Consider the following 22942-nt stretch of genomic DNA (forward strand, 5'->3'; position numbering starts at 1 on the left):
GTTGATGTTCCCTCACTCCTAGGACCCTAAAGCCTGTGCTGACCCAGCCTGCAGGGTCATCCTGAAGTGACTATCTCCTGGGAGGCAGACTGAAATTCAAAACAGCTAAGTGAACGAAGCATTAAGATGTTTTTCTTGGCTGATGGATAATGTCAAACCAGAAATGTGATAATTTGTCAAGAAGCAGTATTTTAGCATAGTATGCTAGATTTATATCAACTTTCTGTAATTAAATTAGCAGACAAAAATGTTCCCTATCTCAGTAAAAAGCTTCCTCATCTATCCAAATCGCTGGTGGAAGACATCTGAGAGTCACCTGACCCTCTCCTCTCTCTCAAGTCCAATGGCCAAGCCATTACCAATTCCTTCAGTTTCTTACCCTAAATCACGTTTACATCAGTCCTCTCTCTTCCCCCCGCCACGACCTCAGGCCAAGTCACCATCATCTGTGTTCTGGTCTTACTACTTCTGGTCCTTCCTGGTCTTACTACTTCTCCTCCACCTTCTCCAAACCACTACCCACATGGCAACCTTGTCACTAACTTTCTGCACACTTACAGATCAAAATATTTCAAACACCCTGTGACATCCTGAAGGAGTTACCAATCTTCTCCTCCATGCTCCTCTCCACCTCAGGCCATCATATGTGCTGCCCCTGTATCCACGACATTCTTCCCTCTCCTCTTCCTCTCCTAGTAACTCATGCAACCTCTAGACACCAGGTACCAGGTACCATACCAATCAGGTCTCCCCTTCACAGGTCTCATTATATTCTGATCTTTCACATCTGTCATGTAGCACATTTCATATCTGTGTATCTGTCTAATTATTTAATTATCTCTTTCTCAGGATGGTAAGTTCCATGGGACAGGGATTATATGAGGCTTGTTTAATGTTTTATCTTTAGAGCTAATCTTGGTATTTGGTACATAACAGGCACTCACCGGTTTGCTAATAAAGGATTAGTTCCAGGACTATGGGCTGCTGCCAATTCTGGTATATTCCTCAGTGTGTGAAATGATTACGATAAAACACCCTCCCTCCTCCACCTGTAGCAGGAGAGGCTGACTCTTATCCCCACGAGCAGACACATTTCTTGCTGAGGTGAGCAAGTGACTTTCTAACACACATTTAGAAAATCTGGGCAGAAAGTAAAAGCAGAGCATCAAACACACTTTTCAGAGTCCTTCATAAAGAATTAGAACCCAAAAACTAAACAGTGCCCACCAAGGGTCACATCTTAAGAACTCAAGACATTCCACTGCCTTGGATGAGCCTCTGTATCAGAAAACAACACAGGATACACTAATGTATACCCGGATGGCTGTCTGCGGGCTGGATGGCTGTTGTTTCCTGAAACTTCTCTGAAAACAAAAGGCGTATCCCAAGAGGACACCCCTCTGAGCACAATATTCATTATATACAAACAATCACTCCATATACAGACACGGACAAGATGCCAAGAAATTCCAGTAATATTATTAGAAACAATAATAACCTTCAATACAAGCAAGTAAGAAGTTGTTTTCCCTGTGGGGTGTAGGCTGTATTAAAGACATTCTCTTACTGGTTTTTACCAAATTTCTACACTGAAGGACTGAGATCAAATATTGCACAGCCACTCCAAAGAGAAAGAAACAAAAGGACAGAGTTCAAAATTATGTTCAAGATGGCTGATGAAAAACAGAACTGTAAGTTGAGAGCTATTTGTAAACTGACTCCCCCCACCCCATGTATCTCCGTGTCCAGGCCAATGAACTCCCACAGAGATGACATGGGTGTCGGGACTGACCCCCAGGAACAAGCCCTCTGGGAGCTAGGACCTAAGCCTACCTCCCACCTTGTACTTCTCTGAAGAATAGAATCAGTCACTGTTAAAAACAGAGATTCCCGGCCCCAAACTCACTGAGTCAGGATATCCCAAGGCATGCACTGGGAATATGAAATTAACAAGGACTCCAGGGCAACCCCAGCTGGAAACACCACCCTGAGGGTTCAGGGCATCCACCTGGGAACAGACCAGTGGCTGCAGGATGCAGGTGAGGGGCTTGGGGGTACAGGAGTGACCCAGTGTTTCTGGATGGGCCTCCCAGGGGACACAGTCCAGAAGAAGGAAGGGCTAAGTCCCTGGAGGTGCTCTGAGAAACTCCAAATACAAGGCGGGACAGGCACTTCAGCTGAGTGGGCTGGAATAGAGCCCAGAAATAGCCAGAAAACACACTGATTCCTGGAGAAAAATCGAGCAGTGAAACAGGTTCATAGTGTTGGGCCCGGGAGAGGTAAGGAGGCTGAGTCTGGGATAGGAGTGCCAGAAGGTGCAGAGGTCCCAATAATGCATGATTATTCATCACGATGAGAGGACCCCCTGGTCTGATGAGCAGGACACAAAGCTCCCTGCCTCCACCATCTCACACTTCCACTCACTCAGGACAGGATGATCAGATACCCACTCTCGGGCAGGCAGTGCTCAGCCCAAGGGGCAGAGTGGTCTTAGCAGATGCTTCCATTCCACAGACAGCTCTGCTTACTCTCATGACCCCCGCTCAAGCACCTGCCTAGTGTCTTCATTTTTCTGCCTCAACTTTCAGAGGGACATTACTGTCATGTAATTGCTTTTTCCCCATGTACAGCTATATCATGAACATGTGCCCATGTAAGTAAAGGCTCCAGTAAAACATGGTTTTAAGTACCAGTCATGAAGATTGGCATTTCTTAGGCAGACAGTGGTAGGCCCTCTAGGGAGCATTTAGGAAACTGGGGGCTATTTGTGATGGGCACAGAGGTTGGGCTGCCCACTGAATTCTGTGAGCTGGAGCCAGTGCCCTGACATGCATTGGGCAGCCCCACACAACAAAGAATTTTTCCACTCCCGCAGGACTTCCAAATGTCTTCTGGGAATGTGAGGGCCAGGGGCACTTGCCCTTTGCACAGTCTTAACTAGAAAATGATGAGAGGGGCTTCCCTGGTGCCCTAGTGGTTAAGAATCCACCTTGCAATGCAAGGGACACCAGCTGGATCCCTGGTCTGAGAAGATTCCACATGCTGCAGGACACCTAAACCCCTGTGCTGCAACTACTGAGGCCCGCACGCCCTAGAGCCCATGCTCTGCAACAAGAGAAGCCATCACAACTAGAAGCCCAAGTACCACAAGTAGAGAGTAGCTCCCACTCACCGCATCTAGAGAAAAAGTGCACGGGAGCAAAGAATAGCACAGCCAAAACACATATTTAAAGCAAGAAAACAATGAGGGCTAGTGGATAAAATAGAAGTGTTCTAGAACACACAAGTGTGGAGAGGGGATTGGACTAAACTGTCTCAACTGTTTCACTCAGGGCCACTGTTCTATGATTCAAACATGTAAATAAATCCAGCCATGTGACTTTCTACCTAGTTCTCTCAGGGGTATCAATTATCTAATATATTCCTATCTTCTTCCATGATTATATAATTGAAAATTTTACATTCTAATTTTGGTTTGGTTAACCATTTCAAATCCTAAACCTAGAGAACTTTTACCCTTAAGTATAAACCAAAAAAGGAGAAGGAAATGGCAACCAACTCCAGTATTCTTGCCTAGAGAATCCTGTGGATGGAGGAGCCTGGCGGGCTGCCATCTATGGGGTTGCACAGAGTCAGACACGACTGAAGCGACTTAGCAGCAGCAGCAGCATAAACCAAGGAAACTATAATGGATGTACATAAAAATATTTTTCAATGATTTTTACTTCAGAAATATCTACAGATAAAAATACTAGAAGTTACCAAAATATCAAATAATTTGGAATTAGTTAAATCAATGATGGTATATCCATAGAATAGTTATTTCCAGCTATGGTATAGCCATAGAATATCTATCCATAGACTAGCTAATATTTTAGAAATCTCATGATATAGAAAAATACAGAATTAAGTGGGACAAACAAGTTACACAAAAATGGGTCTCTAAGATTTCATATATATGAAGAAATTTCATATATATTTCATATATATATATAAACTCTATCAAAAATGTTTTTATCTAGTATTTATAAAGGATAAGAGAAATATAGAGGGGGTTTGTGGGAGCCCTATGTGCCATTATATATGATGTGTGTGTGTGGTTTAGCGTAAGTCCTGAAAAGAAATAATCCTGTTGATAATACAATGACAGAAGCACTGGAGTAGCCATTGCCTCACTGTGAAGATGAAGAGTAAGAAGAACAGCTTCATTCCCATGCCCTCAGGAACACTGAATACTTAAACAGCTAGTCAAGGTTCTAAATTAGATTTAAGTTTAAATGCACACTGTCTCCTATAATCATTACTGAAATTTCTCTCTTAAATCAATTCCAAGTTAGGGTAAGAAGTTTTCCAAGCTGTTGAAACATTAAGGACAAAGTTTTTTTGCTCAATCTTCTAGAAATATTACTTCAAATATAGGACCATAAAGAGACTAAAGTCTGTAAAATAAGTTTCTCATAGAAACTCGTACATTAAAGTATTCATTATAGAAAATCAAATTTATTCAACTTAGTCATAAATGAACTCAGCAGCCTTGTGATAATTAACCCATTACTCTATTAGTTTCTGTATAAAGATTCGATAGTCAGAATACTTTTGAGTCTAGTTTATTCTGTGGGGTCTGCTTCTCTAACAGATTCAAACTCTACTGCATTGGGAAGGCCCTTTCACACACACATCATTCTTTTTCATACCCACGCTAAAACAAAGGCAAGAACATTAAAACGTATACTACAATAGCAACAGAGGTTATATCTGGGTGGTATACAATTATAAGAAATTTTTATTTCCTTGGAATTTACTGTATTTTCCAATAAAACCATGTATCCCTTATTATTATTTTTAATGAAAAATGAGTTTCCCTTTTATCTTTATCCTGATCATTGTCCAGTCAACGTGCTAACATTTTATCAAGTGATCAAGGGCAGAATACTTCAAAAAAATAAATAAACAACGAAGGAAAAGAGAGTTTCATTTCCAGAATGTGTGGCCTCTTTTTCAATCAACACTAAGGATTTGGTGTGGGATTCTTTTGTGTGTGCTCTACAGCAGGGAGGATAAATTATTTTTATCTGTGGCTGCAAGAGCTTGTATTATTAAGCTAATGTCTTTCCATGTCTAATCCTTTAAACATTCGGAGTGTTGAGAATTTTCAGGCTTGAGTCAGACGGGGCTTTAGAAATCACCTGACTGAAACTTGAATTAGGGGAGAGGGCGGTCACCTGATAGACAAGAGGTAAGAACCTGCATTTCTTTTAAGTTTATGTGCTTGAAGTAGAGGTGACTTACAATGTTGTGTTAATTTCTTCTGTACAGCAGTGATTAAGTTATACACATATATATACGTTCCTTTTGCAGTCTTTTCCATTATGTCATAAGATGCTGAGTACAGTTTGCTGTGCTGTACAGTAGGACTTTGTTGTTTATCTACCCTGTATATATAAGCTTTCGTGTATGCGTGCCATGTGCTCAGTCTAGTCTAACTCTTTGCGACTCCTCTGTCCATGGAATTTTCTAGGCAAAAATACTGGAGTGGGCTGCCGTTTCCTCCTCCAGGGGATCTCCCTGGCCCAGGGATTGAACCTGCGTCTCTTGTGTCTTCTGACTTGCATATGGATTCTTTACCCACTGAGCTACTGGGGAAATCTGGAGTATAATAGTTTACATCTGTTAACCCAAAACTGTGGAAGGAAAGCTATGACAAACCTAGACAGCATATTAAAAAGCAGAGACATCACTTTGCCAAAAAAGGTCCATATAGTCAAAGCTATGGTTTTTCTAGTAGTCATGTATGGATGTGAAGGTTTGATCATAAAGAAGGCTGACAGCCAAGAATTGATGCTTTCAAATTGTGGTGTCGGAGAAGACTCTTGAGAGTCCCTTGGACTGCAAGGTCAAGCCAGTCAATCCTAAAGGAAATCAACCCTGAATATTCATTGGAAGGACTGATGCTGAAGCTGAAGCTCCAGTAATTGGGCCTTCTGATGCAAAGAGCTGACTCACTGGAAAAGATTCTGATGCTGGGAAAAACTGAAGGCAAACGGGGGTGACAGAGGATGAGATTGTTAGATAACATCTCTGACTCAGTGGACACAAACCTGAGTAAACTCTGGGAGATAGTGAAGGACAGAGAAGCCTGGAGTGCTACAGTCCATGAGGTTGCAAAGTCTTGGACACGACTTAGTGAATGAACAACAACAACCCCAAACTCCCAATCCATCCCCTTCCACCTCCCCCTTGGCAACCACAAGTCTGTATTCTATGTGAGTATGTTTCTGTTTCACAGATAAATTCCTTTGTGTCATATTTTAGATTCCATATATAAGTGACACCATATGGTATTTAAGACCCTGAATTTCTTAATTTCCACTCCACCAGCATTCTTCTGCACCCATGGGGTGGAGGCAGGATGGGGGCTGAGGAGAACCCTCACTACATGACTGCCATTCTATGCAGTATAAGCAAAGAAAGCTATTTTTAGAATCCGTGATTACCCAACTATGTACCAGACTCTCAAAATTCTGTCAAGACAAGCTAATTTTTTTTAATCTCTATCATATCCCTTTAAAAAACGAAAAAGAAATCCTAAAAGCACACTAACAAGAAGAGCGTACTGATAGTACACAGATCTCTGCTCTAGTAAAGTCCAAAAAGGCACATTTTATGTTCTTTACTATTAAAAAACTCTGGGTGCTCATTCCCTTACTCATTTCTTTCTCCTTTTAGCAGAGCCCATTTAGACTCTGCCTACTTCTACAAAAAAAATTTGAACAAGAAACAAGTAGCTATTAAAACACACACAAGTTGTCTATCTCAAAAACAAAAGATGAAAGGATTTATCCCCCAAGGAAAAGTTGCTGCCAACAAAACTTCCTCCTTCCATAAAGCAACAAAGCTTTTTCTTTTATCTGAAATGTTACAAAAATAGTCAAAGCCATCAAAGGCCATTATCCTTGCTAATACCCCAATCTTCAACCCCCTCTAACTGGGGACTTCCAGATGAAGAGGCTAACGAACTCAAATTCACAAATGTAACCACCAACTTAATTAGGAGTAACACATTGCTATAGAATAGCTCCTGTTTATACAGGCTAGGTCTTTAATGACATTAAAAGGCTTAATGCTATCATAAATTTTAATACAATATTTTAAACACAAGTGAGTTTATCACTCTCAAAAGTAAATTTACTTAGCTGGGTAAGAAATACCCAACTTCATTAGTATTCTCCTACAACCATAAATTCCCCTTTGTCATATCTGAGCATTTACAGAATTGGCACTGGCTTCAGCTATAAAAATCAATCAAACTGATGCATATTCATCAACTAACTGCTCTAAACAGACTGATGGTGCTTGTCTTGGTTCTATTGCAAGGGAAGCCAGGGCTTAAGCAAATTACAGCCTTGCTGGGTGTCAAACTAGAAAATGAGAGGCTTGTATTAAATGATTACTAAAGCTTCATTCTTGCTCTAACTAAATGAAGTTCTGTAACTACGAGTTTTAAAAAGCTCCAGATACTAAGGAACATGCCAGAGTAGGGCAATATGCAGCCCCACCACTCAGATGCACTGAAAATCCAAATTAAAATGTAAACACATCATCTTTCAGGAGAAAGCATTAAGGTATTTATCAGCCATCACCTTATTAGGGCTTAGCTCCAGGCAGCTAGAGGCCTAAGGATGAGCAGTTGCTGGGAAGAAAAGGATTAAAGTAGGCATTTAAATCAAATGGCCTATAAGAGCCAGGCAAAGAGCATACACAGAGATCTGAGTGGGAATTGTGGGAAAATGAAGAGCTGCTCCTCAGTTCCAACTAATTATTGCCTTGCAAGAATGTATACCCTGGGTTATCCCATTTTTACATATTTCAAAAGAATGTCAAAAATCCATAAAACCTCTGATATTTAAACACTGAACCCTGAAGAATTGATGCTTTTGAACTGTGGTGCTGGAGAAGACTCTTGAGTGTCCCCTGGAGAGCAAGGAGATCAAACCAGTCCATCCTAAAGGAAATCAACCCTGAATATTCATTAGAAGGACTGATGCTGAAGCTGAAGATCCAATACTTTGGCCACCTGATGCGAAGAGCTGACTAACTGGAAAAGACCCTGATGCTGGGAAAGATTGAAAGCAGGAGGAGAAGAGGGCAACAGAAGATGAGATGGTTGGATGGCATCACCAACTCAATAGATGTGAGTTTTAGCAAACTCCAGGAGATAGTGAAGGACAGGAAAGCCTGGCATGCTGTAGTCCATGGGGTCATAAAAAATTGGACAGGATTTAGCAACTGAACAACACAAATGTTTTAAAAACAGTCTACAAGCCAATTATATCTCCATATTATATACACTTGCAGGGCACCAAATTTGAGATCTCTGATATGGGACACCATACTATTAAGGAATAAAATAGAAAGATGGGGGGAGATGCTAAATAGGAGGAAGGATGCAAAGAAAGAGGATATAATGGGCTAAGTCAATATCTGAAGTTGGCTCTGTTGAGGGAATTCTGAAGAACAAGCAAACCTGGAGGCAGGAAGAGATTAAGACAGTGAGTCTAAACCTTTTGGGTGGTCATGGGTAGCATATGAGATTCTCATAAATGCTTTAGAGATTTTCCCTGGAAAAATAAACCTAAGAGAGTACAAAGAATAAAGCTGCCCACCAAGATGTCTGTAGGTTGTTCCTTGTTCTCCTCTCCTTGTTACCTTACATGGCAAAAGGGATTCTGTAGAAGTGATTAAGTTAAGGAACTTGACATGGAGTGATTACAGTGAGTTACCTCAGTAGACCCAATCTAATCATGTGAATCCTTAAAATCAGAACATCTTTCCTGCCCAAATCTAAAACAGAGAACACACCTGTCCCGATACTGGATCTATTCTTTTAGCTTTAAACCTTGTGCTCTGTCACCCGTGTTTAGTCATGCTTGCTCTGCACCTTTTGTAAAAGAATGTTGCCCACAGCCTGAAATATAACATGGTAGCCCATTCTCAAGGCTCTGACCTTTAAAGGTTTAACACTTTTCCATTCACACACAGAGAAAAAAGAGAATAACCTTTGTCCTGTTGTAGGTTTATAGGAACACTGTGATCAGACCTACATAGACAGCTGCAAGAACAAACAATTCCGGCACCAAATGGTTTGCAACAACCAACCACACCACCATGCCTTCTAGCTACAAACCTGTGGCTTTCAGTAACACAAATTTATAATCTTATGATTCTATAAGGACAGATGGCCAGCATGGGTCCCACTGGGATAAAATAAACGTGTCAGCAGGCTTGCATTCCTTTCAGACAAGAAGCCTGCATCTTAGTTGGGTAAGACGGTTCCTTGGGATACAAGTCCACCATCCTCTCAGTCTGCTGGCTTTCTGAACAAAATCGCTATTTCTTGCCCTAACAACTCATCTCTTAATTTACTGGCCTATCGTGAGATGAGGAGTAGGGGCTTGAACTAAGTCACAGTTAGAAGAAAACATGGAAGAATGCTCAGAGAGATCCAATGTGTCTTGCTTTGAAAATGGAAGGGGCCACTTGCCAAGCAATGTGGGCAGCCTCTAGAAACTGGAAGAGGCCAGGAATGGATCAGTTCTCCCCTAGAGTCTCCAGAAAGGAATGTAAGCCTGTTGACAATGTTTGTTTTATCCCAGTGGGATCCATGTTGGCCATCTGTCCTTATAGAACCATAAGATTATAAATTTGTGTTGTTGTAAGCTACAGGTTTGTGGTCATTTGTTACAGTAGCAACAGAAAACCAATATACAGAAAGACAATCAAAATTTGGCAAAAACATTCATAGACCCGGTCCAGAGACACAGATAAAGGCTCCTTGCACTAGAAAGAGCTGAACAACATGATCTCAGAGCTGAAGATAAAACTATTTCTCTTTTGCACACGTGAGAAGATCAAAGACTACCCCAAGACACAGTCAGCTTCAAAATCTCACCTCTACAAGGATGGATTCATTCTCTGGACACTAACTACCCTTCTGAGTCTCACTTAAATCACATGTGAATCCCTGACAACTCCTTGCTGCAGACTGATCTTTCTTCTCTTGCTTGAAATGTTCTTTATGCTAAGAACATGCTCCTCCCCAACCTCCATCCCCAAGAAGATGGCATTTTACACCTGCTGAGATTTAGCCTGGCTTATTCCCTCACTTTGAGCCAGACGGAGCCCTGAAGTATCTTGTTACAGTATCATGTCTCTATCAAGATCTTACTGAGCATGATATGCCTGGACCAGGCTGTATGCTGGCTTAAAAATGGAAGAGGAAGGTTATCAGGAAAGTGAGCTACCTGACTCAAAGTTGTTTTTAGCCTCAGATCTCATTTCACCAGTTCATCAAATTTCACAATCCCTGTAATATTTTGAGATGTCTTTTTAAGTTCCATTAGAATGATCCTGGGTGACATCACCATGGTTGTGACAAATAACTCTGTAGTTTAAAGTTACCATACCAATCTAAATACTAAACCTAATACGCCAGACATAACTGACTTCACAACTCCTGATCTGTAACCTAACACCAGATCCTGTGATTGTCAATGCTGATGCATAGACATTTCTGGAATGCTGCTAGATGAAAAGCAAAGTGGAACATGAAGGCTAGAAAGGAAAAAGAATAAAAGAACAACAAGATATTTGGGGTCCCATGGAGATTTGCTGAAGTGTAGAGGAAGACAGACCAGATCTGTTTCTGCAAGAAAAGCCCACTCTGTTGGGGAGACTAGCTTGACTCAACAAGGAAGGCAGCCCAGTGACCAGTGTATCTGGCTCCTTTTTCTGACATGCAGAAGAGGTCTAGGAACCTCCTAAAATGTTACACAAACTTATGTGTATATGTGCATCTCTTTTTTTCTGAAGAAGAGTGCCATAGATCTGAGAATCCAAATGAACTGTAACTCCCCATTTCCAAATATAAGAGGTGCTGGCCTGTATGTTTCCTCATGAGGACTTCTCTAATTGAACACTCTTAATTCTTACTAGTCATAAGTGAATAATCCCCATCACAGAATCCTATTATATTTCTGACTTGCCCTCTGATAGCAGCAATAATACCATTTACCTTTTCCACTGTAGATGGGATATAAAGTGGTCTTAATTTTACCAAACATCCGGCATCTTTGAGAAGTTGAATTACGGACCTCATTTTCCCCATCAGCCTCTGTGGAATAGTCACCCCAAAGGGCACCATGCATTCCACACAAATATGAATGTGTATTTTGTAGCTTGTTTTCATTTTGTCTGTTGTGGGTTTTGTTGCGTCTTTCTTTACAGCTTTGAAATATGCATAGGAATAGAGTTGGCCTTATTATTCCTGAGAGAGGGAGTCACCACTCTAGTGGGATAAGACAGGGTCACTGTCTAAACTGGCTGTAAAACAGCTTTGCTACAATGAGGTTTCCAATCGGAGGGTGAGTGTTCTGATCAGCAGAGAAATGACAGGACTGAGGCTCACCCGATCCAAGGTCAGGTAAAAATAAACAGACAAGAGATGGCAATCAGCAAAGAAGGTGAGAAAAGATATCCAAGAATCCAACCAGATAATGGATCACCTTAATTTTAGGATCTCCATCAACCACCTGAGGCTCTATGATTCTAAATTTAGTATGCTGAATATATAAAAGCACAATTTCACTATATATAAAATATATAAATAATAAGGACCTTCTGTAGAGCACAGGGAACTCTTGACAATTCTCTGTAATGACCTACATGAGAAAAGAATCTAAAAAGAATGGAAATAGGTATGCTGATTCACTTTGCTGTAGAGCAGAAAAGAACACAACATTGTAAATCAACTACAGTCCAATAAAAATTAATTTTTAAAAAAGGCACAATTTCATAGTACAGCCAATCTTGTCTGTTGTTGATTCATTGAGACTCTGCTGCCTTAGAAAAAATTTTGAAAGGTCATGACAGAAGCCCAGCCCTCCCTTTCTCCTGAGAGCTATGATTACACTGTACACAAGATCCTACAAAGACAGCTGACACAACTAGTGGTTGAATTCTTTCTTCTGTTTACTTCCAGAAGAGACTTTCCATAGACAGCTGCAAGGCCAGGCTCCCATCTGAATGCCATGTCAACCTTGCTGCAGTCAGCCTTCACCCAAGTTCTTGCCCTGGACCCAGAAGTTGTCTCCTGCAGGTCTAGGAGACCAGAGAGGCCAGCCCAGGGCCACTTCAGGGCTTAGAGACATCACTTGGATCAGCACAGAAGCCACACCTGTTATGCTGCAATCAGACATTTGTAGGCTCAAATTCTGGTTCAGCCTTTTTCACTTGTACAATATCAGGCAGGTGCCTTAATGTCTCAGCCTCGGGGTCCTTCTCCATAAAATTCGGCTAAGAGTACCCACTTTCTGCGGAAGGCTGCTGCTGCTGCTAAGTCACATCCGAGAAGGGATGAGGGCTAAATGACAGAATATGTGAGAAGCAATTGGCTTGATGCCTACACTATTATTACTAATTACCATGATCACTGAAGAAAAGCTAATCATCTCTAGCAAGGAATGAAAAAGGGCAAAATGATATCAGCATTTCTCTTTCTCAGGGCAGGAAGGTCTCTACTCTTCTCTGAGCCTTAAGGCTGATTATCTTCAGACTGAAGGGAGAGAAAGTAGGTTATTTGTATTTCTCTTAGACTCAATGGTTCTCCTTCTAGGCCCCATTAAAGAGCTTCTCTGACTTCAAGTGATGCCAACGAAAGTGAGAAAGCCTTGCCTCTTGTGTGGGGGGTAGCAAGCACGGGTGCTACCATGTCTGGGAAAGGAATCCCAGGCCCACTGCAGCTTCTGACAACAAAGGGCCCACCTTGGTTGAACTCGCACAGTTTCCTGGCACCTGGAGGTGGGGTTGTGTGTACTCTTCTGAGCTGCCGTTCCTGGTCTCCCTTGACACTCCGACTGGCTGGATACCACATGCTCTGTCTCCTGCAAGAGAAACAGGAAAGGGAGATGAACTGTCAGCAGCCAACAGTTCCACAGTGTTCTCCGGTGGGGGCTGGGTCACAGAGCAGGGCAGCAAGCCATAGAAAACACACACTCCTGATGATTGTGGGGAAGGGGGCTGATGAGTAATTCAAAACCTAAAAAGTCTCTTTCTATCTGGCAGTTGCTGCCAGATTACAAATTAAAAAGGAGGTTTCCTTGATGGTCCAGTGGTTAAGACTGTGCACTTCCAAGGCAGGGGGTGCAGGTTCAACCCTTGGTCAGGGAACTAAGATCCCACATGTAGTGCAACCAAAAAAACTCCAGATACAGAATAAGGAAGAAGTATAATAAAAACCTAAATCTTACAAACATTAGAAATATTATAGAGCTTCCCTAGTGACTCAGTGGTAAAGAATCCACCTGCCAATGTAGGAGACATGAATTTGATCCCTGATCTGGCAGGATTCCACATGCCACGGAGCAACTAAGCCCAAGCGCCACAGCTGAGCCTGTGCTCTAGAGCCCAGGAGCCGCAACTACTGAGCCGTGTGCTGCAACTGCGGGAGCCTGAGTGCCCGACAGCCGTGCTCTGCAATAAGAGAAGCCACCGCAGCGAGAAGCCTGTGCACCACTAGAGAGGAGCCCCCAGTCACGGCGCAGAAGAGCCCACACAGCAACAGACACCCAGCACAGCCAAAAGTAAATAAAATTGTGAACAATTATAGAAGGTATTTAATGAATAGATTTGAAAATATAATCTCCAGAATATTTATAGCATAGGCTCAATTTGCCAAATCAAATATAAGTATAAATGTACGCACACATACACAAACACACAAACACACATACAAAATTGAGACCGAGTAAACCACAATCTTAACGATGACTAACATTAAGATGTCATTTTTTTTCTTCGGGGTGCTCATCTACATTTATTAAAATAAGGATACATTATTCCTATAATAAGAAAGAAATTTAAGTGAATCTGAAAACAAAGAGACAAATAATTTTTATAAATTCCAAATCCCAAGTATGCTTAGTATCCCTCTCGTCCCCACTCCCTCTCTCTCTCTCTCTCTCCCTTTCTCTCTCGCTCTCGCTCTCGCTCTCACACACACACACACCTGTCTATACTGCACCCAAAGAGGTCCTAGATTGGCCCCATCATCCTATAATGAACTCTACTAATTAATTTAGAAAAACTAACAGAAGTCAAGTCTAGAGAGTATCATAAACATTCCCAAGTTAAAATGAATCTGTATTCAATATAAAGACACACATACCCAAAATGAAAGACTTAGATACGTTCAGCAACTGAAACACTATAGTGTTTGGGCCATGCCAAACCTCTAACAAAATTTCCTTAGGATAAAATAGCCCTTCTTTACCTGAAAAATGAAATACGAAAACCAAAATCAGTAAGAAATTCAGAAAATGCAGATGGCTACTGTCATCCAGTCAAAATATTCATGTGATACAGTGAATCAGGCTCTGAGTGTGCAGTATATTGTGGTGACAATACAGACCAAGTTCCTCTCTTACAGGTACAGGTTGAAGTCAGTATAAGTGCCAGTTTGTGAGGCATCTCAGAAAACATTTTTCTAAAATATGAGAATAGTTTGGCGGGGCTATTTGCCAAGTATTCATCACAAACTTCTGAAGCAAAACCATAGGAATGCTTTCCTACAAGAGGGGTAAAATGGGAAGCAGGAGCAGAGCTGAGGAAAAGAAATGAATTAGAAACACCAAGATCCTTTCTTTAGTTTCAGTTTTCTAAGCATCCAGCATCAGGCAAGAAGACACACCACATGAAAGGGAGCCATTATAGTGTCTGATAGTTCCCTAGACAAGCAGCTAGCCAAGTAGCTGCTTGCAAAAAATTCTACACCTACTTGAATACTGGTCAAGTTTCCCCAAACAATGGTTTTCAAGTGAGACAGCTCTGCTTGCATGTATATGAGATATGTGTCCTTAGACAAATTATATCCATTATCTGGACCTTGGTTTCCTTGTCTGTACAATGGAGATAATATTCCAAGTTCATGAGGGCATTGAACAAGATGCTCTTTTACTGCTTGCCAACTGGAGGCACACCATGGAATGGGAGCTACTGATGATGATAATTATAATCCTTTTCTAAAAATTCCTTCCAAGCTCAGTATTCTGCAACTAGTGTTAAGGAAATACTTGGAGATTTAGCCCAAATGAGCTCAGTGAAAGCAAACTATTTTTGCATTGGGATGCGCATTTCAGGTTTCTATACTAATAATATTATTGTAAACATTGTATTTAGAAGTCACCCTACTTGGAGACCTAATGACAAGGTCTAATTTCTAAACAATTTAAAACAGAAATTTCAACTTTATTAAAACTTAACCCTTTTAAGAAAGAGTAGGTTTTTGTTTTTTTTCCCCCAAAGACAGTGTTTTATCTCATCCTTTGAACTCACATAGGCCGAAAAGGGTTTCAGGCTACACATTGCAGGACTCCTATGGATTTTAAAAGCAAATGCAAGCATAAATAAATGGGAATACATCAAAACTAAAAAGCTTTTGTATGGAAAAGAAAGTGATCAATAAAACCAAAAGGCAGCCTACTGAACAGGAAAAGATAATTGCAAATCATGTATCTGATAAGAGGCTAATATCCAAAATATACAAAGAATCCACACAACTCAATAACAAAAAGAAATCTGATTAAGAAATGGGAAGAGGGCCTGAGTAGATACTTTTTATCAAGGAAGGCATACAGATTATCAACAGACACATGAAAAGAGCTCAGCATCACTAATCATCAGGGAAATGAAAATCAAAACCACAATGAGATATCATCTCACACCTATCAGAAAGTCTCTCTGATAATAACCAACAAATAATTATTGGTGAGGATATGGAGAAAAGGAAACCCTCATGCACTGTTGGTGCAAATGCAAACCAGGACAGCCACTACAGAAAACAGCATGGAATTTTTCTCAAAAAATTAAAAACAGAACTACCATATGACCCAGTGATTTCACATCTGGATAGTTATCCATAGAAAACAAAAATACTAATTGAAAATATATATGCACCCTTATGGGCTTTCCAGGTGGTACTAGTGGAAAACAACCCGCCTGCCAGTGCAGGAGATATAAGAAATGTGGGCTTGATCCCTGGGTCAGGAAGACCCTCTGGAGGAGGGCATGGCAACCCACTCCAGTAATCTTGCCTGAAGAATCCCATGAACAGAGGAGCCTGGCGGGCCATAGTCCTCAGGGTGGCAAAGAGTCAGACATGACTGAAGTTACTTAGCCTACACACACACACATACACACACACACACATGCACCCTTATGATCACTGCAGCAAATAGCCAAGATACAAAAACAATCTGTGCCCATCAATAGAAGAACGGAAGGAAAAAAGAGAATAGTATAAACACATACAGGCACATTGAATATATTACTCAGTCATAAGAAAAGAATGAAATCTTGCCATCTGCAACAACTTGGGTGAACCAAGAGGGCATTATGCTAAGTCAGAAAGAGAAAGACATAGGAAATAAGTCAGAAAGAGAAAGACAAACACCATATGATTTCACTGATATATGGAATCTATAAAACAAAACAAACAAACAAGCAAAACAAAATAGAAACATACACATGAATGCAGAGAATAAACTGATGTTCACCAAAGGGAAGGTGGGCGGGGGCTGTGCAATACAAGTGAAGGGGATTTAAGAGGTATAAACTTCCAGTTATAAGTCATAGGCATGCACAACATAGGGAATAGAGTCAACAGGACTGCAACATTTTTGTATAGTGACAGATGGTTACTAGACATGTCGTGATGATCAGTGTGTTGTGCATACAAATGTTGCACTACTATACTGCACACCTGAAAATAATACAACATTGAATGTCAGTTATAGTGAAAGTGAAAAGTGAAGATGCTCAGTCGTGTCTGACTCTTTGCAACCCCATGGAGTCCTACCAGGCTCCTCCATCCATGGGATTTCCTAGGCAAGAGTACTGGAGTGGGTTGCCATTTTCTTCTCCAGGGGATCTTCCTGAGCCAGGGATCAAACCCAGGTCTCCTGCATTACAGGCAGACCCTTTAGCGTCTGAGCCATCAGGGGAAAAAAGCGATCATCTACTACATACCGAGGATGCTGATAGTTAAGAGGGTTATATAAAAGTGAATGAGACATCTTTGCCCCCAAAGAACTATAGAATCTGTTTTTGACAAAGACTAAAGCATGAGATGGCAGACACTAACTTGCCTACTTCTGTGTTAATGTGTTTGTCAGATGGGGAGGTACAAACTGACCAATGGGAACGAGGCAAGTAGAAGCCAAGATCTTCTCCTCCAGGTTAATCTTCCCACCACCTAGTTATCTATTAATTAGACTGAGAGGCTCAAAACCCCAGCTGAACTGTTTACAATAGCCAGGACATGGAAGCAACCTAGATGTCCATCGGCAGACAAATGGGTAAGAAAGCTACGGTACGTATACACAATGGAATATTACTCAGCTATTAAAAAGAATGTATTTGAATCAGTTCTAATGAGGTGGATGAAACTGGAGCCTACTATACAGAGAGAAGTAAGTCAGAAAAACACCAATACAGTATATTAACACACACACATATATATAGAATTTAGGAAGATGGTAACGATGACCCTATATGAGGGACAGTAAAAGAGACACAGATGTAAAGAACAGACTTTTGAACTCTGTGGGAGAAGGCAAGGGTGGGATGATTTGAGAGAATAGCATTGAAACATGTATATTATCATATGTAAAATAGATCGCCAGTCCAGGTTTGATTCATGAGACAGGGTGCTCAGGGCTGGGATGAGATGGGGAGGGAGGTGGGAGGGAGGGTTAGGATGGGGAACACATGTACACCCATGGCTGATTCATGTGAATGTATGGCAAAAACCACCACAATATTGTAAAGTAATTAGCCTCCAATTAAAATAAATAAATTAGAAAAAAACCCAGCTGAGTTGGAAAAAAACAGACATTCTTAAGCAGAAATGGTGAAATATGATATTTCACCCTCATTGGAATTTTAGGGATCATAGAGAACTTGAGAGAATCTAGCTTTAATCCAAAGGGATGGCCACTGCTTCAGGCCCTTCCAAGTTTCCTAATTTGTACAAATCCATGATCCAGAAGAATTTTCCATCCTCATTCCAGTTTTTGCCCATCTGCTCTAGTTTGCCAAGTCAGAATACTACCCTTAAGCCTCAAAGACATACACATCCTCTAAATCTTAAAAGATATGGTGAGTCAAAACAGTCATTTTTCAGTCTTCTCACACTTGAGGTTTTACCTGTAACCATTCTATTCCATAATTGATTAAAACTGTTATTTTCTCCAACTGCAGGCTTAAATTTTAAATTAAATAGTTTTATAACTAATCACTCCATTGCTAATAAAAAAAGTCTTAAATTCATGGCATCATGTTTTTCCAAAGAGCTCTAATAAACACATAGGTTAATGCATCTGATACCTCCACAGTTCAGAAGGGCACATATTTTCAGCTTTTAAAACAAATAAGGAAAGTGTTATCAATATACCCTTTCCTATATGACCCTCAAGTTCCTGTTACCTTAAACTTGCACAATTCTGTGAAAGTGACTTATAGTCCATTGAATAATTGGAAGTTTTAAAGATTTTTAGCCCTGATTAAAAGAACTAGTTGTTATTATCACATTCATTTCATAACTGGGGGAAAGGAAGCCCTGGAAGAGATGATTTAAATTTATTTTAAAAACTGTCTGATTATTACTTAATGTTCTGATCCTTTAATAAAGAGGGAACTTACATATTTCCTCAGTCTTACCACTTCCATTTTAAAAATAATCACTAGGAATTTCTTTCCTAGTGATCCAGTGGTTAAGAATACACCTTCCAATGCAGGTACATGTGTTGGATCCCTGGTCAGGGAATGAAGATCCCACATGCCATGGGGCAACTAAGTTAGACTAATCAAGAGAAGTCAAGACAGACGATTTACCTAGGATGGAAAGACTGTCTTTTATGCAAGCGATGACTTCCTGAAGACTTTGCAAAATCTAACTGAGATTTCCATTTTAAGACCACTCCCATAACAGAAGATATTAGGTATTTCTGTTCACCAGCTAAAGTTGAAATATTTCAATAAAATAAAAACAGTTTGTAATTCAAGAGATCCAAACAGCTTTAAATAATGCAAATCTTGATAAATCTGGGGGGAGAATTATATTATTTCAAATTTTTTACATTGAGTGACTTAATATTTTATATTTAATACTTTAATTCAAATTGCATAAAATAGGACCATACTGTACCATAGCAGTCTCCAACATTTTTGGCACTAGGGACCAGTTTTATGGAAGACAATCTTTCCACGGACCAGGGTGAGTGGGGGGCGGGGGTGGTTTGGGGATTGATTCCCATAAGGAGTATACAACCTAGATCCCCAGCATGCTCAGTTCACAGTAGGGTTCACATTCCAATGAAAATCTAAGGCCACTATTGATCTGATAGAAGGCAGAGCTCAGGCAACAGTGTGAGCAATGGGCAGTAGATGTAAATACAGATGAAGTTTTGCTCACTTGCCTGCCACTCACTTCTTGCTGGGCAGATCCATTTCTAACAGGTCAAGGACCAGTACCAATCCATGGCCCAGGGTTCGGTATCCCTGCTGTACCACTCAAGCTAAAAAACCTAGAGCCTAATAATTTCAATCTCCTAAATCAAAATTTGGAGTTCTTTCCATTCTGTTTCAACATTTCAAGTTTACCATTGTCAAATGACAAAACAAACAATTTAGTAACCAATTTGATGCCCTTTACTCAAGAGGAAACAATCCATAGGTTGGGGGAGCACAGTACCTATGAAACAGGATAGCATTCTTCCAGAGTGATTTTAGGCAAGAGTGAGTATTTAGGCAAGAGGTAACAAAGAAACAGGGCATGACTAGCTAAGAGGATGGGAATTTCCTTATAAGGCTAGCAAGGCCTATCTTCTAGTGTAAGGTAAGCCACCTAAAGATGATTTGGATTATAACTGATGTGTGCTTCCTCAACAATCAATTCCAGTAAGTACAGGCTGACTTAGGTATTATACTGGAAGTCCTGGCCAGAGCCATTAGGCAAGAAAAAGAAAGACATCTAAATTGGGAAGGAAGAAGTAAAACTGTCACTATGCAGATGACATGACATGATACAGAGAATACACTAAAGACTCTACAAAAAATAGAACAAACAAATTCAGTAAAAGCACAGGATGCAAAATCAACACACAAAAACTTTTGCCTTTCTACACACTAATAAACTATCAGAAAGAGAGATTAAGAAAACAACCCCACTTACAATGACATCAAAAAATTAAGTAACTAGGAATAAATTTAACCAAGATGGTGAAAGACCTATATCTTGAAAAGATACTGATGAAATAAATGGATAAGGACACATGTCAATGGAAAAGATATTCCATGCTCATGTATTAGAAGAATTAGTAGTGTCAAAATGTCCACATTACCCAAAGCAATCTATAAATTCAATGCAATTCCTATCAAAATTTCAATGGCACTTTTTAAAGAACTAGAATAAATAATTCTAAAATTACTATGGAACCACAAAAGACACCAAATAGTACAAGTAACCTTGAGAAAGAAGAACAAGGCTGGAAATATCATGCTACCTGATTGCAAAATATATTATAAATTTTTACTAATTGAAACAGTGTTGTATTGGCATAAAATAGACATATAGTTCAATGGAATACAACAGAACCCAGAAATAAACCTATCTATATGTAGTCAATTAATTTATAACAAAGGAGACAATAGTGTACAATTGGGAAAGGACAGCCTCCTCAATAAATGGTATTGAGAAAACTGGACAGCCATATGCAAAAGGATGAAATTGGACCACTATCTCACACCATATGCAAAAATTAACTCAAAATTCATTAAAGACTTGAATGTAAGACCAGAAACCATCAAACTCTTAGAAAAAAAAAATAAGGTAAGCTCCTTGACATCACTCTTAGGGATATATTTTTGGATCTGACTCCAAAGACAACTGCAATAAAAGCAAAAATAATCAAATAACAAACTAAAAAGCTTCTTCACAGCCAAGGAAACTGACAAAATAAAGAGCAAGCTACTGAATGAGGGAATATTTGCAAATCATAAATATAACAAGGGACTAATATCCAAAATAAAAAGAACTCATATAACTCAAAAACAACAACAACAAAAACTCCAAACAATCCAATTTAAAAACAACAGAGATCTGAAAAGACATCATCCCAAGGAAGACATAATGATGGCCAAAAACCACATGGAAAGATGTTCATCATCACTAATAACAGGGAAATGCAAATCAAAACCATATTGAGATATCTCACACCTATCAGAACAGCTATTATAAAAGAGACAATAAATAACAAGTGTTGGCAAGGACTTGGAGGAAAGGGAACCATTGTGTACTACTGGTGGGAATGTAAACTGGTGCAGCCACTATGGAAAACAGTATGGAGGTTACTCAAAAAACTAAAGATAGAAATATTTAATGATCCAGCAATTCTACTCCTGGGTATTTATTCTGAGGGGAAAAAAAATATTAATTTGAAAAGAGGTATGTACCCCACTGTACACAGCAGCATTATTTAGCCAAGTTATGGAAGCAACCTAAGGATCCATTGACAGATGAATGGATAAAGATGTAGTATGTGTGTACACACACACACACACAGGAATACTGTTCAGCTATAAGCAAGAATGAAATCTTGCTATTGACAACAACACGGATGGACCTTGAGGATATCACGCTAAGTCAGATCAGTCAGGCAAAGACGAATACTGTATGAAAGAAAGTGAAAGTGCAAGTTGCTCAGTTGTATCCAACTCTTTGCAACCCCATGGACTATACAGTCCATGGAATTCTCCAGGCCTGAATATTCTCCAAGGGATCTTCCCAACCCAGGGATCGAATCCAGGTCTCTCTCATTGCAGGCGGATTCTTTACCAGCTGAGCCACAAGGGAAGCCCAATAATACCAGAATGGGTAGCCTATCCCTTCTCCAGAGGATCTTCCTGACCCAGGAAATGAACCAGGGTCTGTTGCATAATTCATCAAATACTGTATGATTTTACTTTATATGTGGAATCTAGAAATGAATGAACAATCAAAACTCATAGACACAAAGAACAGATCAATGGTTATCAGAGGGGAAAGGGGTTGGAAGTGGGCAAAAATGGTGATGTTGTATGGTGATGGGTGGAAAACTAGACTTACTGTAACAATCACTTTTGTAGTATATGCCAAAATCTAATTATTATGTTATACTCTAGTGTGTTATGTACCAAATCTACCTCAACTGAAAAAAAGATTTATTTATAGTGCAGGATGCCTTGATGGTTTTTAGTAGTCTGGCTTGTGCCTACTTAGATTTTGATGTGCTGTTGGTCAAAAATCTCTGAATTTTTTCTCTTATTGCCCCAAATTCACCTGTGGTTTATGCTATGAAGGCTTACCTGGTAGTTTTGTGAGTCCCCTAATAGCTGCCATCTTGCTTCATTTAGATTGAGGAGTATTTATTATTTTCCCTTGAAATAATCCTCTCTAATTCAAGCAGATTTACCTGCTTCTAGCTGCCTGTGCACACAGTTCCTGAAACCTTAAGTCTCACCCTGAAAACCTAGAGTCTCTCACAACTCAATTGTCTGCCTGCAAGAATTAGGTGAAATGAACTCAAAGAGCTCAGAATGCAAAAGAAGCAGAGTTCCACCAGAAGCAGAATGGCCCAAGAGCCAGCACACCGAGAGGGCCCTGGTAGAACCTTCATCGGCATCTAGGAGCTGCTCCTGCAATCTTCAGCACCTGTCTTCAGATCCCCATCTTGTCACCACTATCCAATGACAAAACTAAAATAACTCAGTAACAAGTGTGATGTCTTTTATCCAAGGGAATACAGCCTCTGAACTGGGAGAGTAAAGGGCCTCATGAGCAGTGGAACACTCT

The 22942-nt window shown here is 40.2% G+C and overlaps 1 protein-coding gene across 8 annotated transcripts in view; it reads right to left on the bottom strand.

Annotated features, from left to right (window-relative positions):
• FAM13C (family with sequence similarity 13 member C) overlaps positions 1-22942 on the bottom strand; it is a 138211-nt gene that overhangs the window by 62035 nt on the left and 53234 nt on the right. For all 8 annotated transcript variants that reach the window (XM_043925530.1, XM_043925532.1, XM_043925531.1 and 5 more), the window contains one exon: positions 12820-12938. In XM_043925530.1, coding sequence (XP_043781465.1) covers positions 12820-12938 — 119 coding nt within the window. The remainder of the gene's footprint in view (positions 1-12819; positions 12939-22942) is intronic.

Source organism: Cervus elaphus, chromosome 15, assembly GCF_910594005.1.
Source record: "Cervus elaphus chromosome 15, mCerEla1.1, whole genome shotgun sequence".
Taxonomy (NCBI): Eukaryota; Metazoa; Chordata; class Mammalia; order Artiodactyla; family Cervidae; genus Cervus; species Cervus elaphus.